Source organism: Megascapheus bottae, chromosome 6, assembly GCF_031878675.1.
Source record: "Megascapheus bottae isolate mThoBot1 chromosome 6, mThoBot2.hap1, whole genome shotgun sequence".
Lineage (NCBI taxonomy): Eukaryota > Metazoa > Chordata > Mammalia > Rodentia > Geomyidae > Megascapheus > Megascapheus bottae.
Window position 1 is genome coordinate 47,414,142 of NC_143514.1, and position 24,152 is coordinate 47,438,293.

The 24,152-nt window shown below is 39.3% G+C and overlaps 1 protein-coding gene across 1 annotated transcript in view; it reads left to right on the forward strand.

Moving 5' to 3' along the window:
- Fyb2 (FYN binding protein 2) overlaps positions 1 to 24,152 on the forward strand; it is an 81,293-nt gene that overhangs the window by 34,866 nt on the left and 22,275 nt on the right. Inside the window, exons 5-9 of the mRNA XM_090334749.1 lie at positions 13,745 to 13,845; positions 18,705 to 18,739; positions 20,832 to 20,863; positions 21,623 to 21,725; positions 22,922 to 23,081. Of these exons, the coding sequence (XP_090190875.1) occupies positions 13,745 to 13,845; positions 18,705 to 18,739; positions 20,832 to 20,863; positions 21,623 to 21,725; positions 22,922 to 23,081 (431 nt within the window). The remainder of the gene's footprint in view (positions 1 to 13,744; positions 13,846 to 18,704; positions 18,740 to 20,831; positions 20,864 to 21,622; positions 21,726 to 22,921; positions 23,082 to 24,152) is intronic.

The following is a 24,152-nucleotide window of genomic DNA, read 5'->3' on the forward strand; positions in this document are numbered from 1 at the left end:
GAGGTACATCTTGTGTGTATTCATGTGGTAGGGGAACAATCTTGTGGCTGGCTCAGGCAATCACTGTTCCTATTTATTTAATGAACATGAACCCCAGTGTGACAATGGAGGGATAATGTACCTCTGCTGTGGTAAGCCCATCTTGGTTGTCTCATGGCTGCCATACTGTGAACATCTTGGTATATGCTGAATGATTTGGAATTATTCAACTAGATATGCATTTGGCACCAAGCAAACATGATTTCTGTCTGGCATGTTAACCACAGGAAGAGCATCCATTTCAACATGAGGGACACGATTTCTATCTACCTTGTTGGGGATAGCAGTCAGTTTCTGAGGTGACACCATGTTCCCAAATGTATACAAAGGCAACTTTAACTATTCAGTTCTTTCACGCTGACTTTAGAATACAACTATACAACTCCTCTCTAAAATGGGGTAGGGGGAGATACGTGTTTGTGTGCATGTGCATTGTGTGTGTATGCTAGTAGGCGTGTGTGTGTGTGTGTGTGTGTGTGTGTGCACATGTACACATGCAATAGTAATGGGGCTTGATATCAGGGCCTCACATTCTCACTTAGCTTTTTTACTCAAGGCTGGGACTCTACCTCTTGAACCATATTTCCACTTCTGTTTTTTTGCTAGTTAATTGGAGATGAGTTTCATGGACATTTTTGCTGGGGGTGGCTTTCAACCACACTCCTCAGATCTCAGGCTCTTGAGTACCTAGCATCACAGTTGTAAGCCACCAGTGCCTGGCTTGAAATGAGGTTTTGTTTGTTTGTTTGTTTGTTTGCCAGTCCTGTGCTTAAGCTCAGGGCCTGTGCACTATCCTTGAGCTTCTTTTGCTCAAGGCTAGAACTCTACCACTTGAGCCTCAGCACCACTTCTGGCTTTTTCTAAGTATGTGGTACAAAGGAATCGAACCCGGGTCTTCGTGCATGCTAGGCAAGCACTCTACCACTAGGCCAAACTCCCAGCCCCTGAAATGAGGTTTTGTTGTGCATCAGTTATGGTGTAGGTCATAATAGAGGAAGAACAAAAGATGATAGAAAAATAAATAAGGACCAAAATACTTAGAAATGGATTCATGAAAGATGACATAATTTCAGCTACAGCTTAAGTGGCTAATAGACAGTAGGTAGTTTTGATTATGTCTTCCTTTTCGTGGTACCTTAAGGTGGCTGAGGCAAGATATTATCCCTAGACAAAAACACATTCCTGATGTATGGTTAGTGAATGCATGAATGGATGGTTGGATGAATTATTACCTGGACCAGTTAGCATTCAGGCTGGAGATAGATAATGGTAGAAAATAGATATGAAGTAACAAAGAAGAGATAAAGACAAAATGTACTATAATGTAAAAAATGCAATGCATTGCAAAGTGTAGTCATCCCTTCACTTCTGTAGCTTTTATATCCATGGGTTCAACTAATCTTGAATTGGGAATGTTTGGGAAAATTGAGTTTGTATTGAACATATCAAGGCACCTCATCATTATCATCTAAATAATACAGAGTAACTATTACTTACACAAGAACTTACATTGTATTAGGTATTAATAGCAACCAAGACAGTTAGTATTTAGGAGGATGTGCATAGGTGAATACACAAGTATTAATCAATTTTCTTATATAAACAAACAACTTGGCCATCTGTAGATTTTGGTGTCTATGATGGATGGTGGAAATAACTTTGTACAGACATTAAAGGACAAATAAATAGTAAGTGCATGTTAAGGAGTTCAGACTTCTTCTTATAAAGGATATTAATTTCATGAGAGCTGGCTATGGCTCACACCTACAATCCTAGCTACTAAGAAAGCTGAGATCTGAAAATTGTGATTGGAAGCCAGTCCAACATGGAATATCCATGAGACTCTTATCTCCAAATAACCACTTAAAAGAGCCAGAAGTGGAGCTGTGACTCAAGCAGTAAAAGGACAGCACTCAGGCCCTGAGCTCAAGCCCCAGACCAGCACACACACACACACACACACACACACACACACACACACACACACACACACAGAATGTTAATTTGGATGTATAATGGTATGACTTCCATGATTTCCAACAGCCTTAGATACAATTTCCATAGAAACTAGTATTTGTTTGGGAAGAATATCTTCCCAGGTATAGGGTAACAACCTTCAATACAGATATTAGATTTAGAAACAGTTAATGTAATTTCACTACTGGAAAAGAACATGCTGATTATTCAAAGTAGCTGGGCCACCTAACATGAAGTGAATGAAAACCTGGGCTTTGAATCAGCCCTGTCCACTTAACACATATGATCTGAACGTGCACTCAACTGTGCAAACCTCAGTTCAACCTTTGCATAACTAGCAGCACATGTTGATATAAGCTGTGCTGCTGGTATTGATATAAGCTAATTCATGTTATGGTGGTGAGAGTTGAATTATAAGGTGTTGATTATAGTTTCTGACATCTAAAGGATGACATATATAGCTGTTACATAACTTCCCACCAAAGAGAATCCATGTCTCCAAAAAATCCCTTGAGGAGAAACTTGGTCCTACAAAATCCACTGTTTGCCTTTGTTGGAGCAGATTTTCCCCCCACTCAAGACATATTTAAATTAAGCACATAATATTTACCAAACATTCTTGTAAGCACTATGAATGCAAAGGGCTCAAAATATCTTACATGACTCTGTGAATGCACACACATTTCTATATTTATTTCCTACACCAAGTTGAGCAGGAAGATAAAAATGAGCTCCACACTTCAAAATCCCAACCCTCAGTCCCATCTAAGATCTGCTCTTTAGTAAAGCAGTCTTTGCCTTTAACCCTTTCTTGACCCAGCAGTTCTCAAGAAACATAGCCATTAGACGTTATTCTCCTTTGTACTGAAACTCATTATTTTCCACTATTATTCATAAAGCAAAAATTTTTGTGCTCTGGCCATATTTCTACATATTCACATTCTAATCGCAAGAATCTCATGCACCTTGAGGTAGTCAACTTTCATTTCAGGGCTTCTTCCTACGATGAGTCAAACCTAGATGGTAGCCTGGTGTGACTGAACAAGTGCAGGTTCTGGAGTCAGATGAGTATAGGCTCATGCTCCTCCTTGGGCAATCCACTTCATTCAGAACAATAATGTATCCATCTATAAAATGGACCCACAGCAGTATTACTTCCTCCTCGTCAATCACCTTCACTGTGTTGTCTGAGAGACCAGATGAGATGAATTGTGCAAAGCATGGAGCACAGGATGTTTAAAGGGCTTCAATGGCTTCTCCCATCCCTTGTTATTGCTAAAATATTAACATTTCACCAGTTTCCTATAGTGAAATGCCTCTTTAGAGCTTATGTCAGCTCATCACTCTTTCATGCAAACCAAGTTTGCTGCATCCCTTGTAAACAGCTGTCACTGTGTGAACAAAGGAGGTGGGTCTCAAGGCAGCAGTCAGCACTTGCCCTTTCAGCACTCCACAGAGTTGTACACTATTTTATTCATTCACTAGAAATCTGACTTCTCTCCTGCTAAGAAGTGGCAGGGGGTAGGCCTGACTCAGATGCCAAGGAAAGGGATTTGAGTAAAGATGCAGACATACAGAGCCTCAGATGAGGTTCTGCAGGTACATTCTCAGTATTCTCCCATGTTCTCAGGTTAGCTGGGTAATTTTGTGTCTTTGTAACTTGGGGACCTCCCCCCGCCACCCCAGCCCAAGCTGGTACCTGCCTATTTTGGGTCATCTGGGTAGTGCCCTTTTGCATACCTAGGACTTTGGAACACACTTTTGTTTTTGTGCTTTTGGTGTGTCTACCCCATGCAGAGTAGAAACGGGAAACTTGGGGCAGGGGCAGGTCATGGAACCAGGACTGCATTACACAGCAGGGAGGGGTTGGGCTGGGGCAGTGGAAGGCCTGCCAAGGAAACAAAGAATGACAGTATCAGCAGTTTTGTGGCTGATCCATTTGCAGCCCTTGTTTGAGTAGTGGTAATGGCTACAGAGAAAAACATGTTTAAGAATATTAACATAGGAAATGAAGTTTGGGAGAATCTAAAGGAAGTTTAGAATGACCAAGAAAAGCTTCCTGTAGGTGGTGATGTGTGGCCTCATGCCTGAGTATAAAAGACTCCAGTCAATGTATGTGAATTAATGCACCTTCTATCTGGCAAATATCATGTAACCCTTTTACTAATTACAATAAAAAATGAAAGAGAAAAAAAAAAGACTCCAGTCAGGAGAAATTCTATGTAAACATTCCAGGGGAAGGAAAAGCTATGCCATATCTCTGAGGAGAACCACCCTAAGCAGGTTTACAGAACTAAAAAAATGGGATCATAGCAAAAGCTCAATGAGATAAAGAATGCACCAGAGAATCATGAGGCACGGTATCATTTGGGGTTTGCTTGAAATGCATTGGGAAGCCATGGGAGAGTTTTAAGCCATGGAGTGAAATGGGCTGATGTTGACTTCCTAAATGTTCATCTATATTTTGCACAAATGATACATTTAGAGAGGAAATAAAATGACAACAAGTTAGCCACTACAATGGCAGCATAAATTGCAGCACTACCAGTATCTAAGTATTTTTAGTACAGGATTTCCGTTTCATAGCTGAAGAAATGGTGTCACCGACATGTTAAGAAACTTGCTGTGGAGAAATAGAAAGGTGACACAGAAATGGATTGACGATCTATTTTGGGTGAAATGCAGCAATTGCTGGGTAAACGGTGAGAAAATAAAGTCTGAAAGAAAGAGAGAGTTTGCAGGTTGTTTGCCATTTCCCTCATTATTGTTGGTGTTCAGGTGAAGTGCTTGGGCCACAATCAGTGCTCATAGAAAGACAAGAATGATTCTTCCTGAAGCTGTTTAGAATTATTTTCTGCTTTCTAACAAGGTCAACACAAAACATGGCAAAGGGCCTCTGTGCGTGTTAGACTACTACTCCTCTTAAGGCTACGTTTGAAAATGGTTTGATTATGCCTTGATGAATGGCTGGATTGCAGGTAATGAGGACAAGGAGAACTGATCTCAGTGACCAAGAACAAAAGATACATCTCTGGTAGAAGTACTCAAGGCTACTCAAGAGATATGGAATCCCAGCCTGCTCAATCGAATGACTGGGGAAGTAGTAAGAGGAGAGAGAGCTTTTACCATTTGGAGTTTTAGATTCAGATGGCTTGCCTTTAAGCCATCTCAATAATGTCTTGTTATCTTTTTTGAATTGGAGTTCAGGGAAATCAACACTCTTTGGTCTGCCATTTACAAAGATACTGGCTGCAGAAGCAGTAGGTGTTGCTCATGTTTGTCTTCTATCATGTTTTGAGTGTTTCTCCTTTATAAGACAAATAATCACCCATAGCTTCTGTTTATTGAGTACTTTCCATCGGGCAAGTCTGTGCCTTCCACTTAGGTCCACCCCTCCTTTGGAAATTCCTAGCTGCAGACACTCCTTAAAGGAAATAGACTTGGATTTCTGACTTGGATGATATAGCTGCTTCCAGAGCACCAAGGTCAGACAGGCTTCTGATAGCTCAGCCTCAGCAATCTCAGGAAGAAATCCAAATGATTCTTTACCCCATCAAAGGAGGGCCAGGTGGAATATTCAAGGTCCAGTCTATCATGTAAGCCTGTGTATATTCCCCAGGAATATACCCTAGAATTTTGTTTTATGTCTTCAGAGAGATCTGCATACTCAAGGCTAGCCAGGGTGGGACTAAGTTATGGAATGGTTTGGAGCCATGCCTTGTCACCTTGTCTTTTCTCTCCAGTAACTAATCATCAAGCACTTGACATGTATATTAAGCAGAATAAAACTCAAAAACCCACAAAGGCTCTAAGGAGGTCCAAAGGCGAAGGAGGTCCTTTCACATGGCCTTGTTTATTCTCCAAGTTTCTCCCTTACCCTTTGTCCACCATCTTCAGCCCACAAACTGGCCAGCTGGCTGCTCTTCAGACATGTCAGGCTAGCTGGAACCGAGCAGGGGCTAGAGGTAGAAGGCCAACATAGTAAACATGAGGCCATATTCCCTTCTTAGTACCATCTGCCTTTCTTTTTTTCTGTTTGTTTCATTTTTTATTCTTCTCACCCCCCCACTCCCCTCTTGGTGCTTGAATTCAGGGGCTAGACACAGTCCTTGAGCTTTCATTTTTTTCCCAACCCTAGTGCTCTACCACTTGAACCATAGCTCCACTTCTGGCCTTTCTGATGACTAATTGGAGATAAAAATCTGAAGGAATTTCCTGCCCAAGTTTGGCTTCAGGCTTCCATTCTCAGGTCTTAGCCTCCAGAGCTGTTAGGAACATAGATATGAGCTACTAGCATTTCCTCTCTTTCTTGCTTGCTTTTTTTCCTTTTTTCTTTCTTTTTTTTTTTTTGACAGTCCTGGGCTTGAGCTCAGGGCCTGAGCACTGTCAGACTTTCTTAAGGCTAGAGCTCTACCACTTGAGCCTCAGCACCACTTCTGGCTTTTTTCTGTGTATATGGTACTGAGGAACTGAACCTGGGTCTTTGTGCGTGCTAGGCAAGCACTCAACCACTAGGCCAAATTCCCAGCCCCCTTTTTTTTTTTCTTTTAATAACGGCTCTCACCACATACCATATCATAGTCCTCAAATTCATGATTCTTCTGCCTCAGTTCCCTAAATATTGGTATTATAGATATGTGCCCCACATGCTTGGCTTAATTTTTTTATTAGCTGTTTCCTTAAAGTCTGATTAAATAGAGTGGTAGAAGTTATTGAAAATTAGCAGTCCCAAGGTGTGAATTACAAGGGAAGAAAAGCATAGATTTGGGAATCAAGCAGCTTTGGAGTCACACTTGTTTTTCATGGTTTCATCCACATGATGGTGAAAAATAAGTATCACTGGGTCTTCCATTTTCTTACACAGGAAATAGTAATATCAAATCCTACTTTTATTCAAATAAATGTAATTCTGAAAGTTGAAATAGCAAATTATTTTTAATTCCAGTACCAGCGCTTGAATTTGAACTCAGGGTCTTGTTGCTCTTCCTTAGCTTTTTTGCTCAAGGCTGGCACTCAACCTTGAGTCATACCTCCACTTTTATTGATATATTGAAAAATATAGTGTGCAGGGCTGTGTGGTGATGTTTCAGTGCTTGTTATTATAGAAGAACTAGCAGAATTAGGTTATGTTACAGGTGCGGATAAGTAATGTGTGTATGCGTATGCACACAGACACACACACACACACACACACACACATGCACGCACGCACTACACACACATATATATGATATGCATTCTAGGTAGCATAAGTGTCACTTCTTATTAACTGGACTCAAGAAGGATTTCATACAGAGAATGCCCTTTTTCTGATAATGGGAGTTTGAGACTTCAAATGAATGAGAACTCAAGGGGTCTTTGTCGTCAGAAACCTGTAGATCACCACACAAAGCAGATGCTGGCTAAACCACTCTTTCTTCCCATCTCCAAAGTGCATTTCCCCTTGGGATCAAAAGCAGAAGAAAGCATTTTCTACCTAGATCTACTCTCCTAATAAAACTATACACGCAGATCTTTCTGTTGAAGTCTCAGTCTTCCCAGCTAATGTAACAATATCCTTTAGACTTCGCAGAATAATTCCACTAGTTTGTGAGGCGGCATGAGTGAGAACAAGTAAGGAAATTCACCTGTGAGATACTGTCCACACCCTCACAGTTACCCCCACACCAAATCCTCACAGTGACCTGGGTGGAAATAGGGTTTTAATAGCCTAATAAAGCTGAGGGCCACACAGGTCCTACATACAGTAAATCCTGAAGAAATAGCATGATTATTAAACATGTCATTGTGCAAACAAGTGAACAGTCTTTTGAATGATCCGCATGAGCACCTGTCCAGAGAAAACAGCCCAAACTAACACAGAGGTTGACAGCTTGTTCTCCAAGGTCCAATGAGGAGTCTGTGCAAGTGGAATCAACCATGAGAGGTCACTTGTCGACACACCAGTCAGAGGTTTCCCTTGTTCGAATGTTTGCCTCAAAGATAGGATTCTGAGAGTCAATAAAAGCTCAGAAAACCTTGCTTTTGTAAGCCATCTTTAACATTGATATTTCAGTTAAGGAACTATTACTGCATTTTGAACAAAGATAATAATGAAATCATTAAAACACTAAATGTTCATGATGTAATATTTAAATCACTAGATATTCTCTATAAGGAACTATGAAACATGATCCATATCTGTAATAAAGGAGTGATGGGGAGGTAAGACTAAGAAGCACTCATTAAAAGGCCCACCCAAAAAGTTCATAAGACCCCTTCTTAATCCACAGCTGAGTATTGCCTGTCATCCAAGAAACTATGGGAACCCAAAAAAAAAGTAAATAATGGTCTAAGTATGCACCTGGGCAGCAAATAATACCTTACCTTAAAAATTCCTTATAAAATCAGGGCTAGAGTCATGGCTCAGTAATAGAACACTTGCCTGGCAAGCATAAAGCTCTAAATTCAAATCCCAAGATCACCCAAAATGAAGCAAAACCTGCAAAATGAAGCAAAAAAATGCAAATCTCACTAGGTGCTAATGGTTCACACCTCTAATCCTAGCTACTTAGGATGCTGAGTTCTGAGGATTTCAGTTTGAAACCAGCCCAAGAAGGAGAGTCTGTGAAACTCTTATCTCCAGTTAACCGTCAGGAGACTGGAGGTGATATTGTGGCTCAAAACAGTAGTGCACTAGCCTTGAGTGAAAGAGCTTCAGGGACAGTGCCCAGGCCCAGAGTTCAATCCCTATGACCAACAAAATAAATAAGCAAAATAAAATGCACACCTCAAGACTTAGCTTTTTGAAATGTGATGATTTCTCCAATATAATAACATTAATAGCACACTTTTGAGGAATGACTGTGTGCAGAGGGTGAGTGCTTCAATCATTACCTACAATGCACCTTTAAAGTAGATTTTATTATTCATACTTTGTATGTGGAACTTGTAGAGTGGAACTAGGAGAATTCAAGTGTTTATCCAGTACTTTATAACTGGAAAGTGGAAGAGAGCTGGGAGTCAAATGCATATCTGTCTCAACCCACCCTGCGGGTCTGGCTGTTTCTCTATTCTGCCTCCCTGTAATTCTATGGTCCTAGAGATAGATACTTTTCATCAGTGTGGAAATAAAGACATTGAAATCATAGAGTTATTTCTTTCTTGAAATTCAAGGTCTTTATATTGATCCACACTATATAAAAGTGGATCTCACTTTAATACACTAAAAATAAAAAGAAGATGGAATATATTCTCGGGAATCTAAGAAAGTAGTTTAAGTTAAACTGCAATGTCCTTTTACCTCCTCCTGACATTGGTTTCAGAGCTGCCTGTATATAAGGACAATTTGTCTGAAATCTGCTTTATAAAAAAAAGAAGGAAAGAAAGGATTTGTGTTTCTTTATAATCATCTGAAGCAACATATTTATTCACTTTTGACAAGTAATATAAGAAATTGATTAGACATCTTCTTTCAATTTTCCCACATTTTTTTATTAATAAAGGTAATTTACCATAGACTCAGTGGAGTTGTTGGGTCACTAGAGCATGAGGCCTATGGTAGAGTCTATAACTTAAACAAGATTCTTTCGGTTATTTTTTGAATGGAAAGAACATAAACACAAAAGGAGGACTTAAAACACTGAAGCTCAGCAACTTTTTTGTTTTTACATATAATTTTTATTGTAATTAATAGAGGGGTTACATTATATTCACCAGATAGAAGGTGCATTACTTCATAAACACTGATACCCTTTTTCATGTTTTGGTCCCCATTTCCCTCCCCCACACATCCACCCCACTTTTTTCATATATTTTTATTGTAATTAATAGAAGGGTTACATTATAGTCACCAGATAGAAGGTACATTACTTCACAAACATTGATCTCCTTTCTCATGTCTTAGTCCCCATTTCCCTCCCCCACCCCCACCCCTCTTCTTGTTTTCCCTCTTCCCTATCCCATTTCAAATAACCAAATAAGCATATATGCAATATATCAGATAACAAAGTGAAATACTGTAACAATATGAGATTACCAAGGGACAGCAAAAGAGATGAGAGATAACATAGTACATTAAGGACAACAATCACTCATTATATGGCTTTTGTTTCCATATCCTGGAGGTCCTTTCCTTTAGTGTCATACTATATGGCCTTATGTATCTAGGTTCTGTTCTATTGTAAATCTCTGCTAGGAGAGCCCAAGGTTTCTACTGATTATGACAAATGAGGGAAACCATTGAGTCTAAGTTCCTTTGAGTCTGGCATACTTCACTTAATATGATTTTTTCTAAGTCTTTCCATTTCCTAAAAAATGGGGCAATGTCATTCTTTCTGACAGCAGCATAGAATTAATTCCATTGTGTATAAATACCACATCTTGTTGATCCACTCATCAACTGAGGGCCATCTGGGTTGGTTCCATATCTTTGCTATGGCAAATAGCGCTGCAATGAAGATCATTGGGCTAGTGGCTTTGGTATGTTCTTGTTTCTGAACGAGTGGGTAAATGCCAAGTAGTGGAATTTCTGGGTCATATGGGTGCTCTATGTTTAGTCTTTTGAGGCACTGCCATACTGCTTTCCATAGTGGTTGAATGAGTTTGCACTCCCACCAACAGTGTAGTAGTGATCCCTCCTGGCCACATCCCTGCCAGCATCTGTTGTTATTATATTTCTTGATCATGGCCATTCTAGCTGGAGTGAGGTGGAATCTTAGAGTTGTTTTGATTTGCATTTCTTTTATAACCAGAGATGTTGAGCATTTCTTCATGTGTCTATAGACCATTCTTATTTCTTCTTCAGAGAAGACTCCCTTTAAGTCTTTGGCCCATCTTTTAAAGGGATGGTTGTTTCTTTGGAGGTAAGTTTTGGAGTAATTCAATTTTTTGAGCTGTTGATGTATTTTAGATATGAGGCCTTTGTCTGTTGTATGGTTAGTGAAGATCTTCTCCCATTCTGTAGGCTTTCTAGTTAACTTGCTAGCTATGTCCTTTGCCATACAGAAGCTCTGCAGTTTAATGCAGTCCCACTTATCCAGACTTTCTCTAATTTATTGTGTTTCTTGGTCCTTATTAAGAAAGTCTCGACCTGTGCCAAGGAGACCCACTGTATCTCCCATTCCTCCTTCTAAAGTTTTCAGGGTATCTGCTTTTACCCCAAGGTCTTTGGTCTATTTGGAGTTAATCCTGGTGCAGGGTGACAAACGAGGATCCAACTTTAGTTTTCTGCAGGTGCTTAACCAGTTCTGCCAGCACCACTTGTTGAAGAGGCTGTCTTTCTTCCATTCTATTTTTTTAGCTCCCTTATCAAAGATTAGGTGGCCATTGGTCTGTGGGTTAATATCTGGGTCCTCAGTTCTATTCCATTGGTTCAAGCTCAGAATTTTTCTTTTAACAAAATGTACTATTCCTATGTCTTTAAAGACATTGTACAGAATTTGAAAACAAAAATGATAGAAAATAGTAAAATAGCAAACTGACCAAATAACAATGAGAATGAATTTGGTAGACTATGTTAAGGGTAGAGGTAGAGAAGGAAAAGAGACCCTGAATCTTTACATTTTCTGGGTTGACAATTTCATGAATACACATCAAAATGAGCACAATCAAGGAGAATACCAAAAACCAACACCAACTATATTTGTGAAAAACCAGCAACCTGATGAGTAATCATTTCTCCCTCAGACAATTCACACTTCGTGTGAAGTTGTTGGGTTTTTCCATCTGTAATCAATACACTTGAAGTCCCTTTGTTATGTTCCAAGACTTCATTTTTCTTTCTCTTGTGCCAGCACAAGGGGTTTTCCATCTGTAATCGATACACTTGAAGTCCCTTTGTTATGTTCCAGGACTCCATTTTTCTTTCTCTTGTGCCAGCACAACTTCTATCTTCCCTTCTTTCTTTTCTTCCTAGTGAGATCTTCCCATCTATCATGAATTGGGGAATACACTTACATTCTACCCTATCAACTCCTGCATCTGTTAAAGATATATTATTTTAAATGTTTGTCTAAGTACTCTGTTATTTCATCTTTCTGCCACTTGCTTTTTGCAAACAAAGCTTATTCTCCATGCAGATGTACACAAATCTCATTTATCAGTTGTAATTGCTGTATTTTATTTCATCAAATAAACACACCAGGCTTTGCTTATTTATTCTCTTGACTGAAAGAATGTTTGAGTGGTTTTAAATTTTTGCATTTCAAACAATATTGAAAAAAATAAAAAAATCATCATCCTAGGTTTCTAAGTGGATATTAAAAGGTTTTCTGAAGCTTCTGATTTAGTAGAATCACTAAATAATAGATAATAACTTTTATTTGAATATGGACTTTTACATTACTTCCTCTCTCTCTCCTTTCATTCCACCATCCCTCATTTGTGTGCTTAGCTTTCCAATTCCATCCTCCCTCCCTCAGTGGCAATATTTTCTACCTGATTCTCTCTGCACTGTAGTCTGAATGATTTTCTCAGATGTAACTAGCTTAGTAATTCAGTCTGGTTCCTTTATCTAGCACCTTTTCAACTTCTACACTTTTTCAAGAATTATATCTATGAATTCTTAACTCCTTTCCCTTGATCCTGAACCTCTTGTTATTATGCAGTGGATTTTATTATTTACTTTGTTTCTTTGTGCATTTAAAATACACTTATTTAAAATTCTTTTTTTTTGTCAGTCCTGGGCTTGGGCTCAGGGCCTGAGCACTGTCCTTGGACTTTCTCAAGGCTTAGCACTCTACCACTTGAGCCTCAGCACCACTTCCAGCTTTTTTTTCAATGTATGTGGTACCGAGGAATCAAACCTGGGTCTTTGTGCATGCTAGGCAAGCACTCTACCTTTAGGCCAAAGTCCTGGCCCTCATTTTTCTTTTATTTGGTCATTTGATTTACCATGAATTATATCTCTCTGACATCTCCTGAGATGGCACATATCCTATGTAGTTTCCAGTTTGGGATGTTAAGCTGGTTTAACTTTGTAAATCCTATGTGTTATGGATTGAAGGGCATTTTTTTATGCATTTCAGATTTGCCTTAACAAGTTAGATTTGGCTTTCAAATTGCATGGTATTTTTGTTGTTGTTGTTGTTGTTGTTGTTGTTGTTGTTTTGGCAGGGGAGGAGGGGAGGGTGGTCTCTTCCATACATCAATTGACTTTATATCTGTACTTGCAGTGCAATTCATGAGTTTCTTATTTTTGTGACTCTTTCAGCTTCTGTGGCCATAGTGTGAGAGCGGCTTTCTTGCTCACTCACTGAGAAGGGGAATGCTCAGCATGAATGTTTCTGAGAATCTATTGTATAGATGGGGCAGTATAGACTTTGTGGTGGGATCTCAAAGGCTGCTTCCTATGCATATGAGGTCTGTGGCTCAACATTGCCTTCTGACTCAGTAAGTCCTTAGCCACCCAGTCATGAAGTTTTCTCTTTATCTGGCCTTAAGTTTCCTTGCTACCCCTTCACTAAGATCTTCATTTGCTTATAGGTTTTCTCATGGTGCTTGGCATCTGTGGGTTTTATTGCACTGATTTCTATGTGAGGTTTGCAATCTCCACTCATGATTTTTACTGTTATATTTTTACCCTGAGTTTCTGTGCATTGGCAAGAAGTGACATCTGCCTTCTGAATGTACTGAGGTTACCATAGTGGCTAGACATACTTACATTAATTCTCTGAGTAAAATATGCAAAGAGCTCTAAAATGAGATTAATGAAATGTTTTAAGTAACCTTGTTTCTCTCTGCTTTTCAGTGATGAATTTGAAGAACCACATAATTATGAGGCAACAATTTCCTATCTGAGACAGTGCAGCAATTCCATTAACCCCAAGATTGTAGAAGAAATTGCTGATGGTAAGTCTACTAAGTCAATTAATACTGTAACCCTGAATGAAATAAAAAATGTGTCAAAAATGGTATTTTCTTACTAGCTAGCTAAAAACATGGTAATCCTGTTCAGCAACCTCATTTTCCTTTTTCTTTTTTAAAACATATAATTTAAGTAACCAGGCACTGGTGGCTTACACCTCTAATCCTAGCTACCCAGGAGGCTGAGATATGAAAATTATGGTTTAAAACAAGCCTGGGCAGAAAAGTCCATGTGACTCTTATTAACAAAAAAGGTGGAAGTGGTTCTGTGGCTCAAGTAATAGAGTACTAGTTTCAAGAAAAAGAGAGAGAGAGACAGACAGAGAATAAAGCTCAGGGACAGTGCCAAGACCCAGGACTAGCGCTCTCTCCCTCTGCCCCCCTTCTCTCTCTCTCTCTTCTCTTTCTCTCTTTCTCTCTCTCTCTCCCCTCCCTCTCTCCCCCTCTCTCTCTCTCCACCTGTTTTTGTCTTTGTGTGTGTATATATATGCACATACAAATACATATATGTAATGGTAGTTAAGCACAGATGTTATATTTACTAGTACTGATATTTTTCTTGCCTGATTCATTTCTCTTCTTCACAAATTGAGAACCAGTATGGCAAGGAGACATCTCAACTCAGGTACTCACTGCTCTTTTAGTCACAATGACCAAGAAATAGATTGACTTAAATCTCCAGCCACAGATGAGTAACATAAATGTGGTTTATATTCATTCCCCCCCCCAAAAAAAACAGGAGGGAATTCTGCCATTTGTGACAACATGGATAGCAAAGGAAAACTCAGATCAATGTCCTTCATGAGCTTAGTCATAAAAAGCCTTTAAGAAATCACTGAAAAAATAGAATTCAATCAGATGTGAAAAAAATTTGTGGTGCATTCCAGAGATGCAAAGCTGGTTTAATACTTAAAATTTAATTAATGAAATTCACCATATTGACTGAATAAAGAAGAAGGGTTACACAATCCATTCAGATAAGGCAGTAGAAAAAGTCTATCCCCCAATTATGGTAAAGAGGTTCTTGAAAACATAAAAGGAGAACTACTTCACCTTGCTGATGGACATGTTCAGGAAAAAAAATCCTAAAATGATTAATACTGCATGCTTTTCTTCCAAATTTGGGGGCGAGACAAGAATGCCGTACATTATCACTTTTATTCAATATAGCACTGAAAATTCCATCCAGTAAAACAAGAAAATAAAGGAAAAATGGGTTTAAAAGGAGGAAATAAAACTAACTTTATTTGCACTTACATAATTGTCTAGGTAGAAATTCCCAAGGATTTTATTAAAAAGCAAACAAATATACCACCCCCTGGACTAACAAATGAATTCAACTAGTTTAAGGATACAATTATATTTTTATATAGCATCAATGAACACAGATATGATAAAATTGAGAACACAAGACTTCTTCAAATCTTTCCAAAAAGATAAAGATGTAGATATAAATCTAACACAGCATGCATAAGACTTAGATGCAGGAAAGATATAAAATTTGGATTAAATAAATCAAGGAAAATATAAACAAGTAAAGAGACATACTGTGTTTATGGATTAAAAGACTCAATGTAGTTTTTTAAGAACTGGATAGTAGAATTCTCAATTTTCCCTAAGTGATACACAGGTTTAAGACAATTCCTATAAAAATCTCAGCAAGATGTTTTGTATACAGAGACAAGATTATTCTAAAGTGTGTATGAGAATGCAAGGGAAATAAAATAGCCAAGTGCAACTTTGAATCAGAAAGTATAGGAATTATCAGCCAACCAATTCCAAAAACTTTGAACTATGACAATCAACTTCATGTTGTACTGTTAGAGAAATACAGGGAGCAGTGCGATAGAATTGAGAGCCCCAAAACAATACGAGGGGCATAGATGATCCAAATATGGAATTATCACAATGAATCCTTTGCTTAATGTGATGAGCACCTACCACTACTGCTAATGATAATACAAACAGAACCCAGAAAAGGGGCCAGGTTACACTGATTTTTCTCTTTACAAAGAGTTAAAAGCAAGCTTGCATGCACACTTATGGCTCACACTTGAACTCCCAGCTATGTGGGAGGCTGAGATCAGGAAGATCATGGCTCAAGGCCAACCTTGTCTGGTATGCAAGACTCATTCTCAACCAACAGCTGGGCACAGTTAAATAAATCTGTCATACAAGTAGTGTAGGAAACTGAAATCTGGAGATTCATGGCCTAAGATCAGTCCGGGTCTAAAAGTGCTCGAGACCCCCACTCCTCAACCAATAGATACCTGGATGCAGTCATGACTATCTGTCATTCCAGCTACATCGAAGGCTGAGTTTGAGAGGAACACAGTTGCAAATCAGCCTGGCAAAAATAAATTTAAGAGATTCCAGAGAATCTTCCTGACAGAGGAAGTTGTGGCAGGACTCCAGAAATAGTCCAGGTTCATGTCTATGCAGGAAGTGAGACTTTGTCTCAACAAATAAGCAGTACTAGCATAAATAAAAAAGAGAGCTGGGGTATGGCTCAATAGTAGTGCACTAGCCTGAAAGCATGAGACCCACAACTTGAACCCCAGCAACATAAAAAAAAAAAGATGCAAAGGTAAATTCAACAAAGGAAAAAAAAGATAACCTTAGATAACCTTTAAACTAATGATGTCAGAACAATTGCATTGCTATGCATTTAAAAAAAGCACTGTGGTTTAATTCTAATATCTCAGACAAGAGCTAACCTAAATAGATCTTTCTTCCTTTGCCTTATGGAAAAGGTTAAAGCTATGATAACTTCTTTGTAAGTCATAGGGGAAGAAGGCAGGAAGATTTAAACTGGCCTCTGCTATTACCATCTGGTGACTGTCCTTGAAGAGATCAGAGACCATTCCTTGTGGTTTGTAGCTCAGCATGGTGCCTTTGTGAGGTTTTGCCCATTTTCAGTGCATTTGAGCACAGATGTTGAGTACTGGTGTTTTTCCTTACAGCTCCTCAGAGCTCCTTTTCACAGTACTCGTCTGACTGTTTCCTAGGTGCCAGGGGCTTCTCAAAGGATTGGGTATCCTCAAGGCTACCCAGAAAGCCCATACTTGCACTTTCATGTAATACAGTGTTTAGATAAACAAATTCATAGAAGAAAACTAGCCAGCCAACCTTCACTTCTTCCCCCTTGACTGACCTTGAGCTAGTGACTTCAATTCTATAGGTGCCTTTTTCTTCAGCAGTCAGTTGGGATATATTAGTAGTGATCCTCAGAGGAATTCAAGTACATTATGCATCTAAGTAGATAGCACAATTCCTGCTGTATATGGGTACAAAAGTATTACCTGTTTTTTTTCTTTCGCCCTTGCCTTCTTATTTTTTTCATTGTAATGTGCAGAGAGGTTACAGTTATATTCATCAGGTAGTAGGTGCATTACTTCTCATACACTGATACTACTTCTCATGTTTTTGTCCCCATTTCCCTCCCCTTATCCCCTCCCAATCATCTTGTTTCCCCCCTTCCCTTTCCTTTGCAAATAAATAAACGTATATACAAGGTTTTGACAGGGCCACTTGCTTGCTAGGCAAGTACTGTACCTCATTCAGCCATTTTTTTTTTTGCTCTGGTTGCTGTTCAGATAGGGTCTCACTTCTTGCCCAGGTTGATGCCTAGTCTAGAATCCACCTAATGCAGAGTTCCTACCATAACTTCCAGGACAGGCACTTGCCACTATACCTTGGTTCTTCCATTGGGACGGAGTTTCATAGACTTTTATGCCTGTGCTGGTCTTGAATCTTAACTTTCCTGACCTCAGTCACCCAAGTATATACAGTTACAGGTATGAGTAACCAGTGTCCTGTATAAGCAAATATCTTTTAAAGCATGAGCAGCTAAAAAAGTTTTTTTTAAAGCAAGAAATGACAGCATTAATTGTTATTTAACAATCAGTGTAGATGCAAATGTATAGTTCCCTCCCCTCATTATTAATTATTAACTATTCATGCAGAAGTTTAAGTTTAGGTCTCAGTGTCATAATCAAGGTTATATCATCATCATCATCACCATCATCATCATACATTTTAATAATAAAGGCCTAGAAAGGCAAAAAGACTGGTCCTTCCTGCCTATCCACTCACAAGTTGGTTAATAGTGGAGAAAACTTTTATAGATACTTCAATGCAGAAAGGAAAAGAAGCAATTTTATGAAAAAAAAACCTAGCATGTCATTTCTTGTACAACCTTAGCACTCTGATAGATAATTCAACATTTCCACATCTCCAAGGCAGGTTCTCATTAGAGTCACAGATGACCAATCAGAGGCCCAAAGAAATGAAATAATTTGCCTAAAAGTCCCCAGGGAGGAAGTAGCAAGCAGGTCTGGGATTTTATTCCAAATTCTAGCCACAACTAGTATTTGTTAATAATTACAGTAACTATGATGTCATAAAATCCACAGAGCCATCAGAAAAAAAATAATCAAAGGCTATGTAAGCCTCAGTGGGGTTCTGGTTTCAAGCTGTATTTAAGAAAAACAAAACACTTTGTGGGCTTTTCTTATCACTTATTTTCTCTGCCTTTCAGGTTTGCATTTTTAAGGGCTACCACTAATTTCTAGTGCTCCATTTGAAGCAGGAAGTATGTCTGTTTACTAAACAAGGACACTTAAAAATGGTTTCATATGTTTCCATTGACTTTAAAGCTTATTCTGGAAATCCCCACTGAAATTCAAACTATGATCAATGATCCCAGAATTTCCAAACCATGTAAGCAGAGCCTCGCATAAATCAATGCTCTAAGCTTGAAAAAAACAATGAACTCTTGAGCAACTGCTTTAATGAACAAGTAGATAAACTGAGTTGACTTGAAATATTTTGATTTTTTTTAGCAACCTATGAAGTTGAAATTGAAGAACTCCAAAAGGTATTGTATCCTTTCTTGTTACCAGTGTCATGCTAAAATAAACTTAGAGAACTGATACTCCAGTATGTTATTTTGATTTTTGTCAGAGAGCAAAGGCTTTTGTTTCTGATTTTCTTCCTATTTCTTGGGTATTTCCAGATTCCAGGAGATAAGTTTCTGAACCCTGAGCCTTGTAACGACGAGAATCAGGAACTATGTAATGGGATCAGAGACCCCTTCCTGCAGTGGCCATTACCACCTGTCCCTTCCTGTCCCTTATAAAGGTCAAGGCAATAGCCCTTGATGTAATCCAACTATTTATAGTTTGTGCTTTCAAGGAAACAGCCAGCCCTTCAAAAGTGCTTTCTGGGCTCCTGCTGGGTATGGTGTTGGGTGCCCTCTTAGAAGCAATGTAACAATTCCATTAGGCCCAAGAAGAATCACTGACCCTGGTAACTTCATCAGGCATCTCAATTTCCTCAACTGGAAGTTGGAGATATCAGAGCACTCACAACTGGAGGACCCTGTGGGATGAGCATAAGATCCATACTGGTGAACTATTAGTTCCTAGAACCCTGTATTTGGCCTCCTTGTGCCCAGTAGTTACAGCCTCTGAAAAACAGAGAACTCTCAGGGTGGGATAAGGAAGCAGGTGCCTTGTTACCTTGTCTGCAGAACTGGGTGCTCAGTAAGTAGGGGAGCAGTACTTATCTTCCCAAGTTGCTGAGAGAATGAAGGCCAAGTCTGTGAGCCCTTACTTGGGTGACTGGCACATAATAGGTGCTTAACCAGTGTTTTCATGTCAGGAAAGTTTCTACCCTTTACTTTTTGGCTATGCTTAGTTTCTTGTCTGCTGAGGTTTTCTTAGCTTGATGGTAAAGTGTGTTCATTGATGGTAAAGTGTGTTCATTAATGCATACACATGAAGCTAGGAATAGACTTAGTGTAGTAAAATACTTCACTTCCCTGGCCACATCCACAAATGATAAACTCTTCTGCACAAGTGAACTCTCCCAATCACCAAGACTCATCCCTTTCAAACAAGAGAGCATAAGGGTATTTTTCATGTTTTAAAACCTCAGGTATGCTGTATATTCACTTTTAAGCTTAGTAAATGGGCTCTGACATCATCATTTCTTGATGACTTGGAATATCATGAATGGGGGATCTGAGCTGGTGTAATTCATGCTCTAATACTATATTTCTTATACCCACAGAAGAGCTAGTTACCACCAAGCCGCCATGAGTCTGTTTGGTCTTCTTTGTGCCTACAATGTTCCTTTATCTGTTCACAAATTACACAGAAGCATGTAACCCACATACTTACTCTGGAAACCTGGGTCACTTTCTTCATATTGTGCATGTAAACATGAAGACTTGATGCAGCTAAGTCAACTGTACTTCATATAGCAGAGATATAAAACAAGGTTTTATATCATTCTATCAGGGACGTCTTTAGTTGGCTAGAAACAGATGTCAATAAGGAGCAAGAAGCCTCTAAATGAAGGCCACAGTACTTGCCTTAAAAGAGAATATAGGAGCTATATTGCCTGGATTTTGTAGCAGCATTTTGGATGCTTCTTTGCTGTTTTCTTCAGGGTTGTTGGCCAGATTCCAGATAATTAATGGCATCAGATGTGTCTCATCAGTGAATAAGTAAGAGACTTTATTGTGATCACTGGGACACAATTTTAATGAAGCCATATCTAGGTCATGTGTGAACTGAATTTTGACCAGCGAGCACAAAATCCTTCAGGGAAAAATCCCAGCAGCCCTTCCATACTCTCTGTTTGGACCACTGCTATTCTGCTTACTTACCTCAGATGACTATTTTCTCACATGAATCAGAACTTCTTCCTGCAGATGAGTTCCTGGAAAGGTGTGCAGTTTGTCACTAGCAAATCACACATGCATGTACCATAACTCCAAAACATCAAAAACACTTATTTGCTTTTCTGATGGATTGTAGCTTAACATGGGACTTTCTGTGGTCACTGTCTACTTCACTGTGCACCGAAACCTCACCCCTTGCCTTTTGGTCTGATTTCCTAATGTTCTGTAACCAAACAACACAGCTTGACTTAGAAAAATGACTTTTTCTCTTTGTTTTCAGCCTTGGGCGCACTCTCCCCAGCAAGAATTAAGGCAAGTTTGATCTTCTACAGGAAGCCCATTAGTCTAGCCACTGACTCTTCAGGGTTGAACTAGATTTCTTCTGTGTACTGAACTGGTCCTGTCTTGATGCATGGTACTCCCGCCCCTCCTTCTCCCCTCATCTGCATCAAGCCCATGTCATATTCACTCATAAAACTCTATTTATTAAGGCAATGGTGAAGAACTGAAGGTAGATCTATAAAAAGACATGGTAGAAAGATAAAGCATAGAGAAGAAGAGACAGTGTGATCACTTGAGGGGATCGAGGAGGAATTTCAGAGGTGAGATGGCTTAGACAAATCAAGAAGGATCTTGTATTTGTCAGCAGTGTAAGACATAGGGAAAAATGTCTGAAATGAAATACCTAATCAAATGGCAGATATGCTCAAACAGGGCAGTAGACTTGGGCAATTATGAGTCTAGACTCAAGCAGAGAAAAAAACAGCAAAGAAAGATGGAATTGGAAAGGATAGTTCTAGAAGACCATGAGGCTTAGATTTTACACTATAAATAATGGAGTTACATGATTTAATTCACTATTGAGGCACTGATATGGACTAAAACAGTCAGAAACATGGGAAAGCTAACTGTGTAGCTAATTTGACCCTGGTCCCTTATTTAAAAAACAAAAAAGGTTTATATCTGCTTAAATTCGTTTGTCTCGCTCATTTCACTTAGCATTGACTGAGCAGTAGGCTGTCATCTAAACACTTATCTTCCCCTTTTCTTTGATAACTGGTTACATTCCAGGCCTGAACATGAAGCTGAAGACAAAAACATGAAGACAAAAGAATCGTATGAATTGCAGCCTCCAAATCCAGAAAAAAGTCCACATTTAAGCCATTTTTTGAAGGTATCTGTGTTTTGGAGTCTGTGGTATAATTTCAGACCTGTGACCATCGTGCAAGGTGTGGCATCTTATAGACTGCCTGTCCTCTGTTTCCATGGCTCTGAGCAGTGCTTCTATAAGTAGTATTACATTACACCCTAGCCACTGTGAGTACGGCCTCTGTGATTAGGGCAGTGGATCTCTGTGAGTATTATCTCCATGACCAAGTCATTAGATGTCCTTGCATCTCTACTCTGTCAGGAAAGAGACAAGTCCTACAAAATGAGAAGGAACTGAAAATGGTGGGTGGATAGACAAACTCAAGCAAACCAACAGAAAGGTGAAAGAGTGCCCAGCCTCTATTACTGTCACCAGCCCCAGGGTTCTAGGATCAAATTTTGCCTCAGTAGATCACAAATGATGGAATCAAACACCAGCTATTAAAGTTTCCTAAACTCTCTTTGGAGAAGACTAATCACATGTTCTCATGGACTGTGGTGTCATTGAGACGGATTGTATAAAGACCCTCCCTTGTACTTGGTTCTGCCTGGTACTGTGATATCCTGACTGCTTCCCATAGGCAGAGGTAGGCCTTCATTGACCATTTACAGGTGAATGAAGGGCAGGGTATATGCCCTGTAAGCCCAGACCCTTGTAAGAAAGCATTAAAGAATGCCTAATAAAAAATGGTTGCTGTAGCCAGGTGCTGGTGAATCATACCTCTAATCCTAGCTACTCAAAAGGCTGAGATTTGAGGGTCCTGGTTCAAAGTCATCCCAGGCAGAAAAGTTCATGATACCCTTATCTCTAATTAACTACCAAGAAATCTGGTAGTAGAGCTGTGGCTCAAGTATTAGCCTTGAGCAATGAAGCTCAGTGACAGTACCTAGGCCCTGAGTTCAAGCCCCAGGGAAAACACAATTTTGTGTTTTTTTTTTAAATTAGTTGTGGGGCCAGGAGTTTGGTCTAGTAGTAGAGAGCTTGCCTAGCATACACGAAGACTCAGGGTTCCAGTACCCCATTTGTAGAGAAAGCCAGAAGTGGTGCTGTAACTCAAGTGGTCAAACTCTAACCTTGAGAAAGCCCAACGACAGTGTTCAGGGCCTGGGCTCAGGCCCCAGTACTGGCAAAAAATGAGTTTAAAAAAAAGGCATGCATAGGCAAAGAGGTGATTGGACAAGTCAGAACCCTGCAATACTCTCCCTATTGTGCATATACAGGTAGGTGTCAATGAGGTGACACCTGGAAAAACCCAGATGTCTGGAGACCACAGAGCTAGAAGTTCCATGCCAGATGGGAAGCAGGAAACCACACTCAACATCATCCCCACAAAGGGCTGTCCTGAAGACAGGAAATTGACCAAACCCTCCCCAAACCAGGGTAAGCTGTATTTCTTCCTAATCTTCACTATAACTAAACTATCTTCAAGAGTGTGGACAAGATTGTAATTTATTCTACAAATCTTTATGAAAAATCTTCATGTACCAAGTATCTGGCCCTGTTGACTTATCTGCAGCTGTAGAAAGAACAAGGGATTTAGAAACAGAGTACTTAGTTCAAATCTACACTGGGAAGTTTCTTCATAATTCCTTCAGCTCACCTGTGAAAGAGGATTACAATATGGATCTCACAGCCTTCTACAAAAGATCCAATCATATACCATAAACTTATTCTTTTCCTATCTACTAGCTGCGTTTGCCTTTGTAGGGTCAGGATACCAGTATGCTGATGACATATGCAGCATCACTTGTTGAGCTTTAGTAGGTTGCATTTTACCTTCAGGTTAATCAAGACTTGATTGCAAGTGTAGCAATTAAATTATACTCTGCTAAAGCAAAAACTTAAAATAGAAGGCATTGCTGAGGTCCCAAAACACCAATAATATCACCAGGACTTGGTGTCACTTTTCTTCTCCTGGCTTTGTTCCTTGCTCACATGACTCCATATTTCAAGTAGATTCTAACTTCATGGTGGAAGTAAGATAGCATCTAGAGGTGACAGATTTCTAACCTATGTTCTTATAAACCATGAAGGAAAATTAGAAAATTCTACCTTCTCAACAGCTATAAGACCAAGTATTATTGGCTTCCATGGTATCACATGCCACTCCTGAGACAGTCATTAAGGAAAAGCATATATATTTCAGATAGGCCTAGCTTACATCATAATTCCAGGAACCTGGATGCAGAGTCAGTTTTATAAAAATGGCATACTAACAACTTGAAGGATTTCCAGAAACAAGCAAAAAAAGACAGCCATTATCAGAAAGAAAAAAGTAGATACTGGTAAATCAAGCCACAGCAAGCCACTGATATTTCCTGATACATCATAGTTGAAGCGATCATAAGATAAAATAATGGTCCCTTTAAAAAAAATCTGCCTCCCACCATTTTGGGCCTTATATGTCTATACAAATGCCTTGCTTCATAGACTGCATTCTCTTCTCAGTGA